The 22042-nt window shown below is 43.9% G+C and overlaps 1 protein-coding gene across 2 annotated transcripts in view; it reads right to left on the bottom strand.

Moving 5' to 3' along the window:
• PAMR1 (peptidase domain containing associated with muscle regeneration 1) overlaps positions 1-22042 on the bottom strand; it is a 50295-nt gene that overhangs the window by 15359 nt on the left and 12894 nt on the right. For both annotated transcript variants that reach the window (XM_033149788.1, XM_033149796.1), the window contains exons 2-6: positions 21344-21520; positions 19174-19302; positions 13859-13973; positions 12377-12594; positions 9391-9498 (exon numbers count right to left, since the gene is read on the bottom strand). In XM_033149788.1, coding sequence (XP_033005679.1) covers positions 9391-9498; positions 12377-12594; positions 13859-13973; positions 19174-19302; positions 21344-21520 — 747 coding nt within the window. The remainder of the gene's footprint in view (positions 1-9390; positions 9499-12376; positions 12595-13858; positions 13974-19173; positions 19303-21343; positions 21521-22042) is intronic.

Raw genomic sequence — 22042 nt, 5'->3', positions numbered from 1 at the left:
TGTAGCTATCTGTGGGATTTTACACTTCTCCAAATTCATCATAAGACAATTTCAAATGTGTATTTTGAGAGAAAGTGTGTTTAAAACCATGCATTTGTATATGAATTTAATGCAAGTTTTTTTCTTATAAATATTCACAGAGAAATGCAGAAATGGTATAGAATGTACAGAACGGGTGAACACATGGAAAAGTGACTTGGACTAAAAACAGAGAGTGATCTGTCTATCCCAAATAAAATTGCTTTCATGTTTTTAGGGGCAGAGTTTGGTCTTTCAAATCTCAGTCGTGCACTGTGCATGCCCAAAATTTGGCACCCCCGCCTCTTGCCTCCCATTCTACTCAACTCACTATGTCATAGTTGTGATGCTCTGTGGCGCCCCCTTGGTTTGGCACCCAGCCTAACGGAACCAGGCACTCTGCGCTAAATCCACCTGATATTTTCAAGGTATTAATATGATCTTTTATATGCCTGTTGTCTTTGTCCATGTAGTTTTCTTGGCAGGGATACAGGAGTGGCTTGCCAGTTCCTTCACTGCAGATGGTGACAGCAGTCACAAAATTAGAAGACGCCTGCTTCTTGGGAGAAAAGCAATGACAAACCTAGACAGCATCTTAAAAAGCAAAGACATCACCTTGCCGACAAAGGTCCGTATAGTTAAAGTTATGGTTTTCCCAGTAGTAATGTACGGAAGTGAGAGCTGGACCATAAAGAAGGCTGATCGCCGAAGAATTGATGCTTTTGAATTATGGTGCTGGAGGAGACTCTTGAGAGTCCCATGGACTGCAAGAAGATCAAACCTAGCCATTCTTAAAGAAATCAGCCCTGAGTGCTCACTAGAAGGACAGATCCTGAAGTTGAGGCTCCAGTACTTTGGCCACCTCATGAGAAGAGAAGACTCCCTAGAAAAGACCCTGATGTTGGGAAAGATGGAAGGCACAAGGAGAAGGGGACGACAGAGGATGAGATGGTTGGACAGTGTTCTCGAAGCTACTAACATGAGTTTGGCCAAACTGCGAGAGGCAGTGAAGGATAGGCATGCCTGGCGTGCTCTGGTCCATGGGGTCACGAAGAGTCGGACACGACTGAACAACAACAACAACAAATATGATCTTTTAAAACATAGAATTGATTCTAGAGAAAGTTGATTTGATCACTCTGTGGCTGCAACAAAGGAGAAATACTGTACATCTAGGTAGGAATTTCCAATCACAGGAAATTTCGGGATAGTTTCTCTCTCTAGAACAAGCATAGGGCAAGGCTGCCTGGAAAACAAATGCTTCCACGTGTTGCAAATATGTGTTCAAGGCACTTCCACCACACTTTTGAATCTCTGTCTTCACGCACACTTGGGACAGTATCCCTCGCTCGTGCCATGTACTCAACATGGAAGGGAATCTTGTAGTGATCACCGAGCCTCACAGTATATTTTCATCCATGGATTTAGAGTTCTGGTTTGAGCAAAACATCCTTTCCCGCAGTTATCCCAACAGCCAGGAATCACCAGAATAAAGCAATGATGTAATCCCAGCAGCAATGAAAATCTTTTCATGCCCTTCCAGCCAAGTGGAACCCACCCCAATGTCTTCCAGTTCCATGCGTCTGTGAATGGGACAGTAACCATGTGAAAGTATGCTTGGGTCAGCCACTGGGATGTATTCATCCGGAGGCAATTTGGAGGCTGTTGCTTACAACTAGCCACTTGATCTTTATCAGCATTGTTCGAATCCCTTAGAAAGCTGTGTCTTTGGATACAACCTTTCCGGTTATTTGGTTAACCCATTTAATTTTAGAACTGAACTGGTTTGCATATAAGACTGGGCTGAATGAAAACTATAAACGTCCCCATCAAACTTCACCTTCTGTCTCTATGCTTCTATCATTAATATTGTGAACAGGTTCCAGAAGGTATCCCTTGGTAAGCGCATAGGGAACACCACAATAAATAGCTGCTTAAAAGGAAGATTGTGGGGCTGAATAAAAGATGGCATTTTCTTTAAATAATAATAAAATAACAATAAACCAAATCTGTATCCTGCCCTTTCCCCACTTAGCTCACGATAGGGATATTCCTAGTAGCCTGGCTACATTACTGGGCTGTTTTGTTTTGTTTTTGTTGGGGAGGGGGATGCCCTCACTTTCCCCCCAAAATTGTTTTGGTACATCTACAAATATCAGGCTTTCCCTAAGCCTACCAATCACTCCCAATCAATATTTTGTTGTTATGGAGTAAGGTTGCATGTGATTAGGAAGTATCCTGACAATGCTATGAGTTATTATGACTTTATTGAATTGTATTCATTGTTTTGATGATGAAGTTGTTGTTGTTTGCTTCAAATGCTATTGTGTTTGATATTATAAGTGATTGCAATGTGTGTGTGTTTTAATGGTCTTGTGATTATTGTAAGCTGCTTTGAGCTCAGCATCTGCTGTTGGGAAAGCGGAATACAAGTATAAAATCAAATCAACCCTCTGAGATGCACAGGTGCTGTCATTTTGGTTGTGCAAGGATCCACGTTTGCAGAATGCATTTGTCACTAGTATAAAAGATTTGGGGGTGGGGGTGTGATTAGGAGAGGGGAGCAACATCCCTAGCTGAAATAACCCTGAGGTGACATTATTGAAACACCCCATACGGTACTACCTAGACTGTAGTTTGGCTGCTTTGTTTGGAAGCAACAGACACTTCTGAAGACCTAAGCCCCTTACAGCAACCCAATCAGGACATAATCTGAATAACCACAGTCACATTCAGTTCCTTGGTTGGGGCATCAACAGAATTGCTACAAGTATGCACCTTTTCCTACCAATAATATTTAAGCCTACAGCTGAAGTTCATTCATAATCACAGCAACAATAGAAATAATACAAAGATGTGGAGGGAAGCCACCTTATGCCTTAATTCAAGGTGAAATGGTGCGTCAGTAGCAGAGCTGTGAAAGTTGAGTTTTTCTCTCTGCATTATTTAGCAATTCCAAATACAGAATTGGAGCCTAACCTTCCTGACTGCCAACACACACACACACACACACACACACACACACACAGAGTTTGCCTAATGACATTTCCATCAGCCTTCATGATTTGCCACAGTTTCAGTAATTCTGCCCTGCTTTCCTTTTCAACAAATGCATCTCCCAGATTGCAATGTGATATATTAAGCAATATACCTTATGCTGCATTTTGCAATGCCAAGAGGTCATCAAATTTTATTTCACTCAGAAGATTTCAGGAGCAACCTTGGCTGTCATTTTAAGAGTACACACATCCTTGTTCTCAGCTCTTGGGTGAGAAGCTCAAAAGGAAAGGGATTAAGTAGGACCTCCATTACACATTGCTTGGTCTTTGAGGCGCTGGTCTTAGGGCAGCAGTCAGGACATAGAAAGTTGTCATATACAAGTCAGACCACTGGCCAATCTAGCTCAGTATCAGGAGTGCCAACTTGGCCCCGTGACTGTGGATGCACGGAGCCATGGGTGCCATGTAGTGTGCATGGCTCTGGCACCAAAATTTGTGGGTTCCTGGCCCCTTCACAGGGAATTTTGTGGGTGCTCAGGCACCCAGGGCCCCAGGGAGCTGGCACCTATTCTCAGTATTGTCGGCAATGACTGACAATGGGGCTCCAGAGTTTCAGACAGGAGTCTGAGGATTTAGGGCAATGCGAGTGGGGCAGTGGTACTGGGTGTGCAGCCAAGGAGGGCGCTTTCTCAGACCCCGGTAGGCTTGTTCAGCTTTGGGAAGGAGGTGTGAGGGCTCTGACAGGGTCCTAGAGTCCTCCTTCCTCCTTCCTAAAGCTGGGCAAGCACCCCTCAGCTACCACTTCATTGATGTCAGCAGGTTGGTGGTGTGTATTGAATTTGCACCTAATGCTCCCTACTTCTCAACCCTGTTTAGAGATAGCACACCTCTATGTGCATTGCTTGGGAATTCAGTCTGATAACTTCCCTAGTATATAATGAATGGTGGCATTATGAAAAGGTTGATACGGTGGGAATGAGATGCTGTGTGAAATGTATGCAAAATGTAGAACAGTAGGGTGATATATTTTGGGGAACATCTTAAAGTGCCTTTGGCAGGGCATGCCACTAGTCCTCACAGATTTGGCATGTGAATCCCTACCACACACTGTGAATCCCTGACATCACAATCCTATACATTTCTGCTCAGGCGAGTCCCATTGAGGTTTCCATCCAGGTAAGTCTTCTAGTCTAACCCTATATGCATGTTTCCAGAAGTAAATCCCATTGCTTTCATTAGGGCTTGTTCCCAGGTGTGTATAGGAATTCAGCCTTATTCATTCATTTATTTTTTTAAACAACAACAACAACAACAACAGATTTTCCTCTGTCCAATATTAGGAAGGCATGTTCAATATTGGCACTCAGTAATTTCAGGTAATCACATGAACATCTCCCCTTTATCAATGCAGCAACATCATAGCAGTAGTGTCACAACACTGACTCTGACACTGTTAATTTCTCTCTTTAAAACAAAGAAAGAAAGAACAACAACCATGTTCAATACCCTACAGAGAGCAGCTGTTTCTACTTCTGCTGCTGCCAGAGGCTGAGAGGGTGTCCCTTTTAAACACATGAGTCAGTCAGCAAAGACAAGCCCCGAAAAACTGTCTTTCTGAAAACCTTGTGTGTTGCTCAGTGATGGCAGTGGGCAGGAGTCAAGCATAGGAGACGACCAAGAGAACACTTTCACAGGCCTACCCTGAAAAAGGGGGTGACGCTGACACGATGGGGGGGGGCTGCTAGTGATAGATAGCACAGTACGCCACAGTTTAGCTCAATGGAGCACCCTTCATTAGGATGCGGAAGAAGTGTCCAACGGCTGGCAAAGGAGACTGGGAAGCCGCAAAGAAATGGAAGTTGGATCTAAGCAATGAATTCCCCATTCAATACAAGATCCCAGCATTTACTCAAGGACTTGAGCTTGCTGGGCTTTGTTTCAGACAAAGGTGACAGGAAGTCTCAGAGCAAAAAGGGGTCAAAGTCCCTCGCTTAGAAGGCCAGCAATTCCCTGGGAGGCTCACTGAGCCAGAATGCTCTGCACCCCCTGAGAGGAACACAGTACACAACTTGAAAGGGAGGGGAGGGGAGGGGAGTGGGAAGAACCATTTCTAGCCTGGTCAAAGAGAGGCTGAGCAGGGATAGGAGGACTGTATTCCACATATACATAACAGGGGTTAATAAAGCACCAGGGTGGGGTGGCGGAAGAGAGCATTTATTCTAAAGTTTTCCAAAACTTTGGCTACTTACAGCCTAAGCGTCCAATCCGACTGTGGGCGGAGTTTGTTAAATTGCTACGAAAATACTTTGGGTTGGATTCAGACTTCGGCTACATACACACAGCTGGTTTCCCAATGTTAGAAAAAGGCACTTCCGGAAATATACCAGAATATAGTGGAAATTTGGCTCTCATTTCCACGTTATTTGCTTCCAGGAAAAAATATATATCCATTTGTAAATAACTTTGAAATGAAAGCTAAACCTGCACTATATTCCACTATATTTCCGGAAATGGCTTTTATGTCAAGTGAAATCTAAAAGATAATTAACAGTTAGGGAAACAGGAAAATGGAATAAACTACTGTGTGAATGCACCCTTTGTCATACATAAACACATTGAAATCAATGGGACTAACTTAGATCTGGAGTCAACTTTTGCTTGGGAGCCTGGCAGGCGGGGTTCCAGCTGATATATCTGTGGGTAGAGGGGTCCTACTGGTAAGTTTGGCAAACAGTCCTGCACTCTTCTCTTATCCTTCTTCAGGCTGTCCAGCGGGAGTTCAAGCAAAGAGCACAACAACACAGGCTTGTCCACACACACATATAATGTGCATTTGCAGCTCCTTCCCCACTGCAAAGAATTTGGACCTCATCCACCTGATGCTCCTCCCCACCAGCCCCCTTACCACTTATTCCAATTTAGATTTAGAACTGTTTTGAATTTGTTTGTTGTTGTTTAGTCGTTTAGTTGTGTCCGACTCTTCATGACGCCATGGGCCAGAGCACACCAGGCACTCCTGTCTTCCACTGCCTCCCGCAGTTTGGTCAGACTCATATTGGTAGCTTCGAGAACACTGTCCAACCATCTCAACTTCTGTTGTCCCCTTCTCCTTGTGCCCTCCATCTTTCCCAACATCAGGGTCTTTTCCGGGGAGTCTTCTCTTCTCATGAGGTGGCCAAAGTATTGGAGCCTCAGCTTCAGGATCTGTCCTTCCAGTGAGCACTCAGGGCTGATTTCCTTCAGAATGGATAGGTTTGGTCTTCTTGCAGTCCATGGGACTCTCAAGAGTCTCCTCCAGCACCATAATTCAAAAGCATCAATTCTTCGGCGATCAGCCTTCTTTATGGTCCAGCTCTCACTTCCATACACTACTACTGGGAAAACCATAGCTTTAACTATACAGACCTTTCTCAGCAAGGTGATGTCTCTGCTTTTTAAGATGCTGTCTAGGATCTTAGAGGTTTTGAATTTGCAGCTGCTCAATCCACATATGGTTGCACTAGCCAACTGTGTCAGCAACTTTCCATCTTGTTGCAGCCCTTTAAGCACCAGTTTAGTGCGTTTTAGTTATAAATTACAAAGCCCATTGCCTGGGTATAATGATAATGGAAACAGACGAGATCTAGCTGCAGCTTCTAATAGTTTTCTTTTACATCTAGGGATCAAGGCTGGTGGGCTAATAAAATAAAAATTAGCCCATCCAATTTGCTCTATTAATAAAGGACTGCGCATCACTTGAATAAGGGGGTGGGGAGAATTCATTGAGATCCGTCCCTAATGCTAACTATTCATACAGTTTAATTTGACAGAAGTTTAGTAAGCACAGAGAAGAATCAGGTGAACCGAGTGCTTTTTTTCTGGAGGGGCTCGGGTACGCATACCCCTAAACATTTTGTGAATCTAACAGGAGAAGAAACTAAAAATTTTAAATTTTTTAGCTTCTTCTCTAGCACGGTGAATCGTCAGTTCTGTTGGCGGCCTCATTTCCTGTCATGGTGTTTCCTGAGTCTCAGACAGAAGCGAGCGTTTAATGTGTGAAGCAGTGTGGAATGTGGGTGTGTGGTGTTTTACATATGAAAGTTTGGCCTCATTGAGGGGCAGTATTTCACTATGAGGAATGCATGTTCTTTGTACTTTTGTCCATTTAATGTATTTATTTTTCCCAATTTGAACTATAAAATGGTGGTTTTCTTGAGTCAAAATGAGAGTACCCTTAAACATTTTTTAAGGGGAAAAAAGCACTGGGTGAACCAGTATTGCATATGCACTACATGAGGATGGAGATAACACCTAAAAGTGGTGGGAAGATAGACAATCCCCTGATTCCTCAAATCCACGACCGGGATGACAGCACTGGAAAATTAACAATGCAAAGTTAAGCCATTTCAGTTCCATTTAGGGTGATATTGCAAAGGTGTCCTCCGCACTCTGAATCCCTATCTGCTGAGATAATGCAAATACCTATGAAGCAGGACCCAATCCACCTACTGCAACTCAACCAGTTTGCTTGATGGGACAGTATCCCAGAAGGCCTCCCTTGCTGTCACTGTCCTACTGCCCTCCACCCTGGTTGAAGTTCATAGGTGGGGAAATTCCTGGGTTAGCTACGGGGCTGGTGTAATGTTGCATCATCAATTGGGTGTGTGGTACTCAACTGAAGGCATATAATATCCAACATATGTATGACCCCCCCCCTGTGTTGCCTCTGTCCTCCTCATGACCATGCCCCATTTCAGTCCTCTCACTGGGCAGAGTATTCTGCCAGCATATCCTGGGGCATTCTGTCAGGATGTCTGCCAGGACAGCAGTTCAGCTAGCACAGTGGGCTTCACGCAAACCCTATAGCCCCTCAGCCAACGGATCGTCAGTATATAAGATTCTGCCCTCAATTTTCTCATTCCAAAAGCACTTCTTTTCGCCTGTCAGGAAACAGCCTCTCATATCAGTAGGATCTGCCTAGAGAAAAGTTACAGTATATCCAGCCTCTTTCAAAGACATGGAATAAAAATGTTCCTGGCTTATTTTTGAAAGCATTAAGGCAGAAATAATTTTAGGTTCATGATTCTCCTCTATGTATCAAAATAAAGTTGGGACTGTTTTCCCCATGTAAGGTAAAGGTACCCCTGACCCTAAGGTCCAGTCGAGGATGACTCTGGGGTTGCGGCGCTCATCTCGCTCTATAGGCCGATGGAGCCGGCGTTTGTCCGCAGACAGCTTCCGGGTCATGTGGTCAGCATGACTAAGCCGCTTCTGGTGAACCAGAGCAGCGCATGGAAATGCCGTTTACCTTCCCACCGGAGCGGTACCTATTTATCTACTTGCACTTTGATGTGCTTTTGAACTGCTAGGTTGGCATGTACTACCCAGGGGGGGGAAATGTTCAGGCTTTGTTTAGCAATACCAAAGGAAATTTTTAAAAAGTGTGTCAGGAGGGAATTTGAACAAAGACTGCCGTAATTCTAAGATCTTTAGAATTCAGATAGCTGGGGGCCACACCTCAAGTCTTTAACATCTTATAGAACAGGATGATCAATATATTACCCTCCCCACAATGTTCTTTTTTATAAGTCATGAGGTATTCATGTTCTTCATTAAAGATGCACTTCTTTATAGAGAATGGTATTATTTAAAATAATGCATAGCTATACCCTATTTCAAGGGTTTTAGCCTTTTTGGCCCATGGGCACAATTGGAATTTTGAGAAGGTGACAGAGGTACCAGTCACAAAATGGCTGCTGTGGGGAACTGGCAACGACTGTCACATCTAAAAGCAGAAAAGAAGGTAAGAGTACAAAGGGATGGTCCCAGCCGCCTGACAAATTGGCTTGCAGGTGGCGGGGATGTGGGGAACTGGCCAACCAGGCAGAAAAGCTTCCCCACCCCAACTTAGCATTATGTATGAACCCTGCCCAGCAGTTTACAAACTTTGGTTTGCTTTAATCAAGCATTCTTGCTTAAGCCTGGTTTGTTGGGCAAGGCCATCCCAATCGTTCACCACATTACAAGGGTACAAGGCAAGGGCAGTTATAAAACAAGGCAAACTTTGGAGAAGCAAGCCATCTGTGGGACAACTCATGCTTAAATTGAAGTTTGTTAAGTAAACCATGGCTTAGTTTTATGTGTGGGCCAGGCTATTCTTTCTTCAGCACCTTCCAAAGCATTATTATTATTATTATTATTAGCCATTGTGTGCCAGTTATCAGACTCCATCAGCCTGCTGGCTTGTGTTCCTTTGGGAAGAAGAGCAGGATATAAATTTTAAATAAATAAATAAAATTCTGTATAGCAATGCTAAGCATTAGCTGAAAACACAATAATTCAAATCAAGCTCATGTACATTCACATTCACAGGCATAGGGATGTATGTACTCACAGCTTTCACAGCGGTTCCCAGTATAGCCAGCCAGGCAAGCACATTTGTAGCCACCAATTTTATCTAGGATGCAAGTTCCATCATTCAGGCATGGAGAGGAAGAACAAGCTGGAAAAAAAGTATAAGGAGGACCAGACCACCACTCAGTTTCTTTCATAAAACAGCTTCCTTCACCTCTTTCATCTCTTATATGTACAGCCATCCCAGTACGAAAAACTTTTGTAAGAGAACGTATTTTCAGTGAATGCTCCTGTTTTTAAGTGGGAATATAGACCTGTGCTGTGGAGAAAATCATTTTGAAAGTTCTTCCATTTACCAGAACCTCTGACCTGACTAAGCCTTATTCTTCATGGTGAACAATATTTTGCTCAAAGACAGGGCATAGGCAGATAATCCAAATAATCCAAACCTGGAACTAAAACAGCTCAATAGACACCCCTGTGGTTTTCATATAGATCACCTGAACTTCCTTTGCCACCTGGCCCCCAAGGAACTTAGGACACAGCCAAGACTTGACCCCTTATGATTTCAGAAGACTAGAAAAAACTGGGCAGGAAAGAAGCCATGGAGAAGGAAAACTGTAAAGCCTACAGAGTTGCAATTACAGCAGAAGACCCTGCAGAGACCAAAGGATTGTGAAATGTCAGTGAAGAGATCGAGGTGGGCAGCGAGAGATCTGAGAAGGGGCTTAACGAAGCTGATGTAAGCAAGCAGTTCCCAGCAACAGAAGTGCCAAAAGTTGAAAAACAAATCTCCCCAAACGAAACTATATAACAGCATACTTTATAGTTTTTACAATGAGTAATAAAACCACCACTTTTTATTTTATTTTTTAGTTGCAAAGACCCTCTGGCAGCCTGATCCTAAACATGAACCCTCATATGTTAGCTCCATTCACTTCAATGGGACTCCTGGTAAGAATGCTTGGGATTGTGGTCCTAGCCAAGGATATCACCTGATCCCTTCTGGGCCACTGCACAGTCTTTAAGTGCTTCAACCTGTTCTTAGCAATAAACAGGAGAACAGCCAATGAAACTCTGTTCATCTTGTTACACCGATCTCAGCTACCCCTTGAGGTTTTTGTCCAGAGAAGGATTTCACACTGCTATATCTTGTTAAATTTGTGCTGCCAGAGGTCTCCATCCCACAGTCCTCCCCCCCCCCAAGCCTCTTCACTCCCCATGCAAATCGCATTCTTTCCCATAAACAGTGTCAGCGGCCTTGCAAAAGAGAGCGTTTTAAAAGCTTTTCATTTCAGCTGCACATTAGGCCAGGACAGACTCACAATAAGGCACACAATAAAGCTTCCTTCTAAAAACTGTAAGCCCTCCATATCCCACTCTGCATAGATTACCACTGTAGCAACCACCCAATCTCTAAATAATTGCTGCTAAAAATGGGGCAGAAAGAAAAGTAGATGGCAGCAGCGGAATACTAAAAGGCTCCCGCTGAGCAGAGGAAACAAGATCCATTCATTCTGCCCCGTATGGAATACGTTAGTCCCATGAGTGTGGGAGGCCTTGCTGCAACATACCCCACACCAAGTTCAATTTCACAGAGCCGACTCTTGTTTTCCTTTTCCGTTTTTTTTTTTTTTTTTAAATAGGCTGCTTAATTAACACAGTGCTACTTATAGCAACTCCTGTGATGGTACTCTTTGCACTTTGTGCAATAATGAAAAGAGAAATCATGATGCAGAAGATCAACCAGTAAGTAAGGTGTCCAATTTGAAGTGATAAGCCCCAGTGGACTGAGAGTCAGACTTGGGAAGGTAGAAGTCCATGGTGAAAGCGATATGCAACATTCCAACTCTAACATCCAACATTCCAACTCTAACATCCAACATTCCAACTCTACAATTCTATGATCCTTACCAATAACTTATTGTGGAGTCAGTGTCGCTGGGCTCTTCTAGATGACCTGTTTATTGAGCATCCATCCTGATTTGCTCACATCATGCTTATATGGAAGCTAGACTATGTCTGGTCTTTACTGAGCATCCTTTTTGATTGGTTTATGAGGTGGTTATCCTATTTGCTTGTGGGATATTTTGGTGTCTCCCCATTAATCATCCATTCACCCCACACCTCAAAGTGCATTTCCCCATCACTTTCCCAACCGTAAAAAAGTCTGTTATTTTTAAGTGGATTTGTTGTGCCAAGGCAACAGAGCACTTTGATCCGCTGTAACGGTGCCAGCCTAAATTTCCAGCACGTGCTTGAATCCCTTGCACAAAGTCTGGACACACCCTTTGACAAGTAGCTATTCCTCATGCTCAATTTCCCTCCAACCTACCCTTCCCCTCCATGAAATGAAATGGTCAGGCAAGCAGACCCACAAACTTTAGAGCAGGGGGAAAAAAGAGGGCAGGGATTTGGAACAGCCTGGCATGGCTTCATGCACCATGTATAGAGGAGAGAAATCTCAGAGGCAATCAGAACCATCTAAGCCCCCCCTTGTTAATTCACTGTTTTATGACCCCATAGCAGTAAGGTTCTAACTCCTGAGATCAATTTTCAAAGGATTCTACAGCTACATACATATGGGGAGCTGAGGATTCAGTAAGGGCTTATTCACACTTACTTTTACTCCACATTTCTAGACACAGGTCTGGGCTTTCCAGGTCCATGTTTGAGTGCTTTTTCTTTTGCTCCGAATTGCCATTTGCTCTGATTCAACAGTAAATATTGGGTTTTCCTAGGGAAAGCAGCAGGGCGAAATAAAAAGCACAGACCTGTGCCTAGAAAGTGCAGGGCAAAAGGTAACCATGGATGAGCCCTAAATTAGTTACATGAATAGCAAGAGGCAATCTTGCGAGTAGAATGAAACAGGACCATATTTCACATTCATTGGATTTTCCCCCCCCCTTCCAAATCATGTGGCTAAACCACTGCAAGGGATACAGTCACATGATTACTTCAATAACTCAAGACTTTTCTTTTCACCCAGGTAGCCTTTGCTCATGCATTTTATCCATCCTATTTACCTGTAATTTCTTCAAAGACGGCATGAAACCCGTCAAAGTTCTTGGAACCATCTGAATGGAAGAGAACATGGAGAGAAGGCCCTGTGCTTCGGATTGGGAGAGGCCTGTCATTCCCACAGAAACGCTTAATTATCCTGCTATCAATGCTGTCCCCATCCCGGATCTCCACGTAATCATACTGGCACATGTAGTCAAACTCCAGACTCAGCATGGCAAACCTTGGACACAAAAGGGCGGGGGGGGGAGGGGTATGAAAAATCCAGATGCCAAAATTTCCCACATATGTCTGTATTTCTAAATTACTTCTGTGCTCCTAAATGAGAGAAACAAACATCCCACCAAAGAGCTTCCTTTACACCTTCAGTTTCACAAGATAACCTTCAAAGATAGCATTTGCTACTGGCAAAGGCTTCCCACATGACAGGCAAGTAAGCAGACACTCCTCTGGGTGGGCTGAGTTTGTAACCAGTCCTGTGGCCCCACCCACCCATGCTGTGCCACTGTCCTGCCCTATTGCCATCCAAGCAACGCCAATGTTGGGAGGGTGGCTACACCCCATCAACCACACCACTACAGTTGAAAACCCCTGCCCTGCTGCAGTAGGCTTTCCCACTTCCTCTGCCCCATGCCCCTGTGTGGGACCCTTTAAAAGCCGAGATAAATTGTGATGCTTTGAGCATTCAGTCAGGAATGCTCATAAACTCCAGTGCTCCTGGTGGGAAACATAACAGCAGGATCAAGGCGGACACAATCTTCCATGCAAACTGGCCCTGGTCTCATGCATCCCACACAAGTGATATAGCATCACTTTCCTGCTGGAGATGCGGAGACTTGAATCCCCAGTCTATTCCTCAGTGGGAAAAGGATTCTGAGAGTACGCACAGTTGCTGCCTCCCTCTTTCCTTCTTCCCAGGTAGGTTTTCTTGGGGCCAGACACAGGGAACCACTTATCTCCTTGAAGACAACCTAACACCATATGCAAACAGCATGCTCACTGCATCATTTCTGAAGAAGCGTGCATGCGCACGAAAGCTCATACCAAGAACAAACTTAGTTGGTCTCTAAGGTGCTACTGGAAGGAATTTTTTAAAATTTTGTTTTGACTAGGGCAGGCCAACATGGCCACCTACCCGTAACTGCATCATTTCTGACACAGGAAAAGAAATACAGCCAGGGCTTTTTTCCCCAGCCGGAACTAGCTGGAATTCGGTTCCAGCACCTCTCAGGTAGGCACCATTGCCATTCTAAAAGAACGAGGGAGGCATTCCAACACCTACTTTTTCTAGAAAAATAGCACTGAATGCAGCCATTTTTAGTCCATTAATTATGATTAATGTTAATGGTTGGGGGAGCAGAAAAACTCCACTGGAAATCCCTCTAGGTTCCAGGGTTGAAATACTAGCCTGATGGCAGAACACACCTTACATTTGTACATAAACTTGAAAAGAAATATCTGTACGCTGAAATGCATCTCCCACCTACCTTAACTCAACCACAAAACCAGGTTTAGCATGAATAGTCCACTCACAGCGGGCATTCAGTGGATAACTCTCCAACAAGATCTGACCCTTGGAAGCCTGCAGAACCTGGCCACATCCTGAAGGGCAGGAAAAGAAGAATAAGATTTATATTAGACTCTGTGAGGGAACACAGACTCAGAAATAGCTCAGAGCTAAATGGACCAGTGGTGCAAACTTGAGATAAGGCAGCTTCATATACTCATTTGTCCTAATCTGTGGAATTGAGGTGTGTTCAAGCCAGGATCTGAAACTACAGCTGACTGAGTTAAAAGCAGCTTCCTATGTCCACCTGGACAGCCACATTATATAGTTGGTGAGCCTTCTGCTCAATGTGATGGGTCACAAGCAGTATCTTCACCACCTCCTAACTTATAGGGAACCACGCTGAGAAATCAAAAACGATTGCCCAAGGTGGAATTTAAATCTATTATTTTAGCACTTGTTGGTAATAGAATACAGTCGTGCTTTTCCACAGCTCCTGGTTAATTCAGCTTCCTGGGTAGATTGTCCCCATTGGTAAATAGTGGGATTCATTGCCATTTTGTCTAGGTATCAGGTATCGAAGCCTTGGCACGGCCATATTACTAGCCTCTACAACATCTTCCATGTTGTTGCTGAAGAAACATTTGGAATGCACCCAAGTATTAGGACTTCAGTGTGTGGCAAGACAATCTCACAACTGTGCTCCTGCAGATTCAGACTCAGGTCTCAATATCAATCCACATTAGATTTGTTCAGAACTTCTTGTCTGTCTGTTCCCTGGATGAACAGAAGGAGAGGGTTTACTCAGTGGCCTCACCTCCAAACTGTCTATGTTAGGAATGTCCAACTGGTCAACAGGTTGATCCCCAGGTAATTGTGGTCGATCGCAGGGTCACTTTCCTCCACAGGGGGGAAAAGAACATTTGGCCCTGCCCCCCGCCCTGTCCTTCATTCATGCACAATAGCAAAAACAAAAGACTGAGCTATGCCTGCGTGGTTTATTGAATGGTGAGCGATTGCCGGCGTCCCCCCCCTTAAAAAAGCAATCAGAAATTGCTTCCACCCCCTAAAAAAACTTCGACAACCTTTGCTACCCCTCCTTAAAATAAGCTCAACAACCTCAGCCTGACCCCCTAAAAATCCTCAACAACTTTTGTTTGCTCCCTTTAAAAAAAAGCTCAAAAATTTTCATCCCCCCCCCTTAAAAAAAGCTCAACGACTTTGGGTCCCCCCCATGGTTTTTATTTTGGAAGTAGATCGCAGTCTCTTGGGAGTTGGATGTCCCTGCTCTATGTGTTCAGAGAAGATGTTGCAAGGGAGATCTGAACAAACCAGTGTTTTTAGGGTTGTAGGCAGGCTCACTTGATTTCCCATGTGTGCAGGAGATGAGCAGTGGCCTAAAAAAGCTCAGCCTATGAATGGTGCAGCTTTGTCACACCCAGCGACATGCCATGTGCCGTAGCATGATATTTCCTCTTTCCTGCAAGACTCTACAGTGTTAAGACTTGTCTGTTCTAATAAAAGAAAGAAAAAATCTCCTTTTGTCAGTTTACCCTCAATTACCCTCAATTAAATGCACTCTGATGAAATGGAAAACAAGCACGGAAGGGTTCACCATAAGTGTTTCGTTCCACACCAGGGCTTGTTGGTTCCTGATGTGAAAGGCTAGAGAATTAATTACTTTGCCCCCATGGCTGTCATTAAGATGCTATTGGGATATGCCAGGATCTGCCGCAACGTACATGATAATGCAGCTTCCCACACTGGAGAGAGGAAACTTTGCCCTGTTGCTGGCTCCTACCTCAAAACAACCTGAGACAAAGCTGCAGGAAACCTTCTTCAGAAGGATTGACAAGGTCCTTGAATCACCTCAGAGAACATTCCCCTTTCGTTACAAGGGGGCTTTTGAGTGGCCTTTGTTGCTCTTGCCTTTTGACGAGAAAGAACTGGTGCAAAGAGATGTTGGCGTGCCGGGAATACTGAATGCACCTTTCTCGGGAGAACATTACGGTCTGAACTTACAGAAATTCCTGCCAAGGAAACAGGACTGGCCAACAAAGCAGGTGGTCGAGAGGCTAAAGAGAGAGCCATTCAAAGGGTGGCCCCAAAGAAACAGCCACATATTTGCCACAAACTTTTGCATGAAGCATAGCTGTGGTGAGATGTGGGTCTTCCATTTCCCTCCGCCATCTCAAGCTCTCTCAGGGGAGGTTTATGTAATGCCCTGCCACCTCTCTCTCAACAAATGATTGAGCAACCAGCTCCACCGTTTCCACTCAAAGGGATCTTTTCTCTCTTGCCGAAGCCTGAAGAAGAAGAGAAAGACCTGGAAAGTTCTCAAGAATAATTCACACCCACAATGGCAAATCCTGGCAAACCCTTCCTTGCTTCTGAGGAGTGGAGAGGGAGGGAAGAGTGAGAAAAGAATCAATTTTGGAAGACTGTCAGCACCACTGTGCCGTCTGAAAAGGAGGCAAAACTGTTTTCTGGGACACACAAAAATAAAATAAAAAAATAGAGAAAAATGCTGGTTGTTTAATCCTTTCAATAATTGTAATTTACATTCTGTGTTTATGCCGGAGCCATTTATTTATTTAGGACTACTTCAAGCCTTGAGATGTCCTCTTTAGATATAGTTCCTCTCCTTTTGATACCTCTCTGTGGAATCCTTCTAATGGAAGTGGGATGGTTTCAAAGTGGTTGTGAAAAGGCCGTGGAGTGGTTACAGTTCCACTTGGAAAGAACTGGGATTCTATTTAAGGTCACCTGAGAAAATTCATGAGCAGATAGATATCAATAGGGTTGATGGGTATTATTACTTCACACAATGCATAAATAATTTATGGGGTCCACTGCCTCAAAATGACTTAGATGACTTTTTTTTAAAAAAAACAAACCCTATCAATGTGCATTATCCTTTACGGCTATATGGGAACTCTTGTTAAGAGGTAAATATGCCTTATTCTCCATTATGTCCACTAGGACTTTGCTCTTCCACCAGACCATATGCATCCAGTTCATTTGTATAGTCTTACATAGAATATGTAAGCCAATCACACAGCCCATGGTCTTCTCCCTCTTTTGGTGGGTCCTGAGCCAAGTCTCACCCAGTCTATTGCCTGCCATCATTCAGGGTGCCCCTATGGGTACTGAAAGCATGGAATCAGAGTTGGAAGGGACGCCACATGTCATCTAGTTTAACCCCCTGCAATGCAGGAATCTCAACTAAAGCATCAATGATAGATGGCCATCCAACCTCTGCTTAAAAACCACCAAGGAAGGAGAGTCCACAACCTCCTGAGGGAGTCTGTTCGAACAACCCTTACCGTGAAAAAAGTTCTTCTTGATGTTTAATCAGAATCTCCTTTCTGCATTCTGACATGCTCTCTACACTGTTGTGAGGAACGTAAAAAGGTGCCTTACACAGACGGCTGATCCAGCTGTAGACACTGTCTTGCATCCATGACTAGCATTGGCTCTCTGGAGTTTCAGACAGAAAACCTTTCCCAGCCCTGCCTGCAGATGCCAGGGATTAAACTGCAAAGCAGGTACTCTATCACTGAGCTACAGCCCTTCTAGATAGTGCTGAACTACAACTCCCATCTGTGACCATTGGCCCAGAGCTGAGACCCACCCACCCATGCTCCCTAAATATCCCTATATCTGTTCTGGGGGGTTGGAGGGAACCCACAGAAGAAATTTACCCACCCTGAGACCTGTGGGTATAGGGTGGCATATAAATGCAATGAAATATAATAATAATAATAATAATAATAATAATAATAATAATAATAATAATAATAATAATAATAATAAGGGGTGCACAGAGGTAGGAACAGGGAAAGTCCTGTTGCACAAGCAGACCTTGTTCCCCGTGCACATAGCCCCATACTACACTGAATTTCACTCATATTTCTAAGAACTCTGCTTCTCTCTCCCCCTGTCCCCATTTCAGCCATAGCCACTACTAACCAACACAGACGGCTATGTCTGCAAAAGCAGGATGTCCATCAATGTGGTGTGAACTACACTCAGGCTGTGAAACTCATAAAAAACTGCAGCAAAGCACACACCACAAACAAATGCTGGTGGAAGAAGAAGAAGAACAACAACAACAACAACAACACACATGCATGCATGCATAATATTATACTCTTCTATCATGTCACCTCTTGCTCACCTTTTCTCTAAACTAAAAAAACACACACTATCATGTTTTGTTTCCTCATATGTTTAGCTTAATGATAAGTTTCCCCATTAATCCATAATAGTGAATATGCCTGGGAGGAAAGGAATCACTCTTTTTATATACAGTATTAATAATGCCTTTTTCATGGAAGAGCTTCTGAGCACCACCTTCTGGATAGATTGAGGTACTACAGTAATTTGTATACTATGGAAATCTTTTTTGAAAAGCAAGGTTACCGAGTCTCCCCTACAGCCTTGGAGATATTTAAAGAACTTGACCCCTCACAACCTCTATTCCATATTGTGTCATTTCCTGAAAATATTATACAAACAAGTAAAGTACTGCCAGGCAGTGACTACTGGTTTTTGACACATGGTTGCACTGGAATGTTTATTAAAAGGTAAAGGGACCCCTGACAGTTAAGTCCAGTCGTGAACGACTCTGGGGTTGCAGCGCTCATCTCGCTTTATTGGCCGAGGGAGCCGGTGTTTGTCTGCAGACAGCTTCCAGTTCATGTGACCAGCATGACTAAACCACTCCTGGGAACCAGAGCAGCACACAGAAATGGTGTTTACCTTCCCGCCGGAGCGGTACCTATTTATCTACTTGCACTTTGATGTGCTTTTGAACTGCTAGGTTGGCAGGAGCAGGGACCAAACAATGGGAGCTCACCCTGTTGCGGGGATTCGAACTGCCAACCTTCTGATCGGCAAGCCCTAGGCTCTGTGGTTTAGACCACTGCGCCACCCACAAACCCGCGGTGTTTATTGCATTTGCCATTCATTGTTTTATGTTTTAATTGATTGATCGCTTGCTTTGCTGTGACTTTAAATGTTGCAATAGTCAAATAATTAAACTGGGCTATTTGTTGGATTGCTGCAGGTGGGATTGAACTAAATGGTTGCATCACCCATTCATGGCACCCACCTTATCCAATATTCTGAATGGCATCGGCCATGGCTAGGATCTGGATCTTGTCCTGGATGGGTAGCTCTTTGGACCTAGCCATGCATTTCCTTGATTCCCAATTTATTCAGTCTTCCCTCCGCCATATTTGAAGCCGTACCCTTTGCCCTATTGGAGAGCATGTCTCTAACAATACTCACTCATGCAATCCCCTCCATACCAGCCTGCTCTGCATTCTGCGCAGTAGATGCCCTTGATGTAGAAGTTGTCTAGCGTTCCTCCCCAGGATCCATTGCGACAGGACTTACAGTTTTCAAAAATCATACAGCCTAAAAGAAGAGGAAAACCATCTGGTGGGTGGAAGGCTAGGTTCAGTTTTTTCCTGGATGAGGAATGACATTTAGAGAACATTTCTGGTCTGATTGAACAGACCTTGTTTTGGAAAGTGTTCTGAACCACATATATGTGATTTGTTTGTGTCCCCCTGAACCCTCCTAAACTGGTTCTGGCCTTATCCCCAAGCCTTCAGTGTGGATTATGGGACACAGCAGGATGCATGTGGGGAAAGGAGAAGCAAATCCCTTTATTCTAGCACAAGAATTAACTGAATACTGCCCAATATCTCTGAACATTTAGCACTGTGTTTGAACATTCATAATCTGTATCTCAGTCTCACAGAACAACTGGAATCTCACAAACACACCTGGCTTTTATATCAAAAATACAACACCGCGAAAATTTCAAACACTTTACAAAAATATAGAGCTAGTACGAATTGAAACTGCTGGGCATGTACATTGGGCTGCAAAGGAACAAATGAAAGTGGATGGCAGAGATAATACAAGCTGTCACATAATGTGTTTGCTTTGGACAGCCAGAACAAGTGATAAAAAACCGGCAGCCTGGTTAGATTGTAGCTGGAAATGTATAATATATCTAAATCTACTTATAGTTCCTTGGCTTCAAGATAGAGGAGCCGGAGGACTTGGGCAAAGCTGTTGGCCTATGTAGTACTTTCTTTACTAAACACTATCTAGGGAATTTGATTATTTCCTTGGGATAATGTCAAGTAGCAGGAGCAGATTTGGGTTATATGGTGCTCTAAGCAAAGACAAAATTTGCCCTCCCCCAAATATTTCTTATTTTCACAATAATCTCTTTTGGTACAGTTGCTTTTTAATGGATTTTCTCAGTAGGTACCCATATAGACGGTGCTTTTTCCCCTCCTAAAGAAAATATGTTTAGGGGTATTCTCATTTTCCTACTCATATTGAAATACTGCCACTCAATGAGGCCAAACTTAGATTCACAAAATGTTTCTTGTTGTTGTTGTTCAGTCGTGTCCGACTCTTCGTGACCCCATGGACCAGAGCACGCCAGGCACCCCTATCCTCCACTGCCTCCCGCAGTTTAGCCAAACTCATGCCAGTCGCTTCGAGAACACTGTGCAACCATCTCATCCTCTGTTGTCCCCTTCTCCTTGTGCCCTCCATCTTTCCCAACATCAGGGTCTTTTCCAGGGAGTCTTCTCTTCTCATGAGGTGGCCAAAGTACTGGAGCCTCAACTTCAGGATCTGCCCTTCCAGTGAGCACTCAGGGCTGATTTCTTTAAGGATGGATAAAATGTTTAGGGGTGTGCATATCCCTGCGTACCCCCAGAAAAAGCACTGCATATAAAAATAGGTTTTATTATCGGTACTGTGGTATTAGTAATAGTGTAATTTTGTGCCCCCTCAGCTCAGAACCCTGTGCGAGGGAACTGCCCACACTTCCCTAAATCTGTTGTTGCAAGTAGACTAATGACCCAGGGTAAACAATTTGAATCAATTCCTAATAGAAATATTATCTTCTTGGTTCTACTGGCTGTTGCTTCCTTATCCCTTTGTCTTTATTGTTTTTTTATTCCTTTTGCGGAGTCTGAGTTCAGCAATTTTGTTCCTATCTTTTTAAGTAAGGCAATGTGCAAGCCAGGCCTGGGAGACTCAGGAATGAAAAATCTTCATCTGGCGCCGATGCCAACAATGACTTTACTCTCTGGAGGGCTTCCAGGCATACATGGTGAAATCCTGGAAACTTTCGACTCCGAGCGCGAGTTTAAATTATTAGAAAAGGGGACGTACTAACGGCAATATGCTAAATGCATTAACTTTCATCAACTCAGTAAACCATTTGTATTGGCACCCATCCATCTCTGAAGAGAGAGAGAGAGAAAGAAAGGGGGAAAAAAACCTATTCATCATCAATGTCTGGCAGACAAAACAGGTTGCACGCTCCACCTAGCTACAATCAGGGTCATTGAATAAGGATTTATGTCTGGTGAGAACACCCAAAAGGTGAGGCAGTTCAGATAAGGGCGATAAATCAACATACCTGGGTGGATTAGACAGGAGTCACACTCATTGTCCTCATTCCTGCAGCAGGGAATAGTGTAACCTACCACTTCTTTTCGCCCGGGGCACACACACTTTATCTGATCGTACTCACAACACTCCCGACACATGATATTCCATTCGGCTCCCGGACAATTTTCATTGATCACTGTATACCCTGAAGAAAAGCAAAAGGAAGGGGTGTGTGGGAAGGAATGATTCATTATTGGAAGAATGTCATCCATTTCGTTACAGCCAAACAACATTTCATGCAGGAGACCTGTGGTTTGATGTCCTGGCTCGAAGGACTGTCATTTGGCCGCTGTTCCTTGTTGCAGGAGACTCAGCAAAATGTACCTTGACTATCACAGAATCCAGGGATGAAAAGAGAGCACCTCAACCCCATATCTGCACAATGCCATCAACAGGATCCTAGAGATATTAAGAGGCAAACCATAGGCTTGACCTGAGTTCTGCTTTATTTAACATTGTTCACTCAGCTTGGAGTATCTAAGACAGGGGTAGGCAACCTAAGGCCCGTGGGCCGGATGCGGCCCAATCGCCTTCTCAATCCGGCCCGTGGATGGTCTGGGAATCAGCGTGTTTTTACATGAGTAGAATGTGTCCTTTTATTTAAAATGCATCTCTGGGTTATTTGTGGGGCATAGGAATTCGTTCATCCCCCCCCCAAATATAGTCC

This window comes from Lacerta agilis, chromosome 1 (genome assembly GCF_009819535.1).
Source record: "Lacerta agilis isolate rLacAgi1 chromosome 1, rLacAgi1.pri, whole genome shotgun sequence".
Taxonomy (NCBI): Eukaryota; Metazoa; Chordata; class Lepidosauria; order Squamata; family Lacertidae; genus Lacerta; species Lacerta agilis.
The sequence above is the reverse complement of the archived record's forward strand: the minus strand, read 5'-3'. Positions and strand labels throughout refer to the sequence as shown.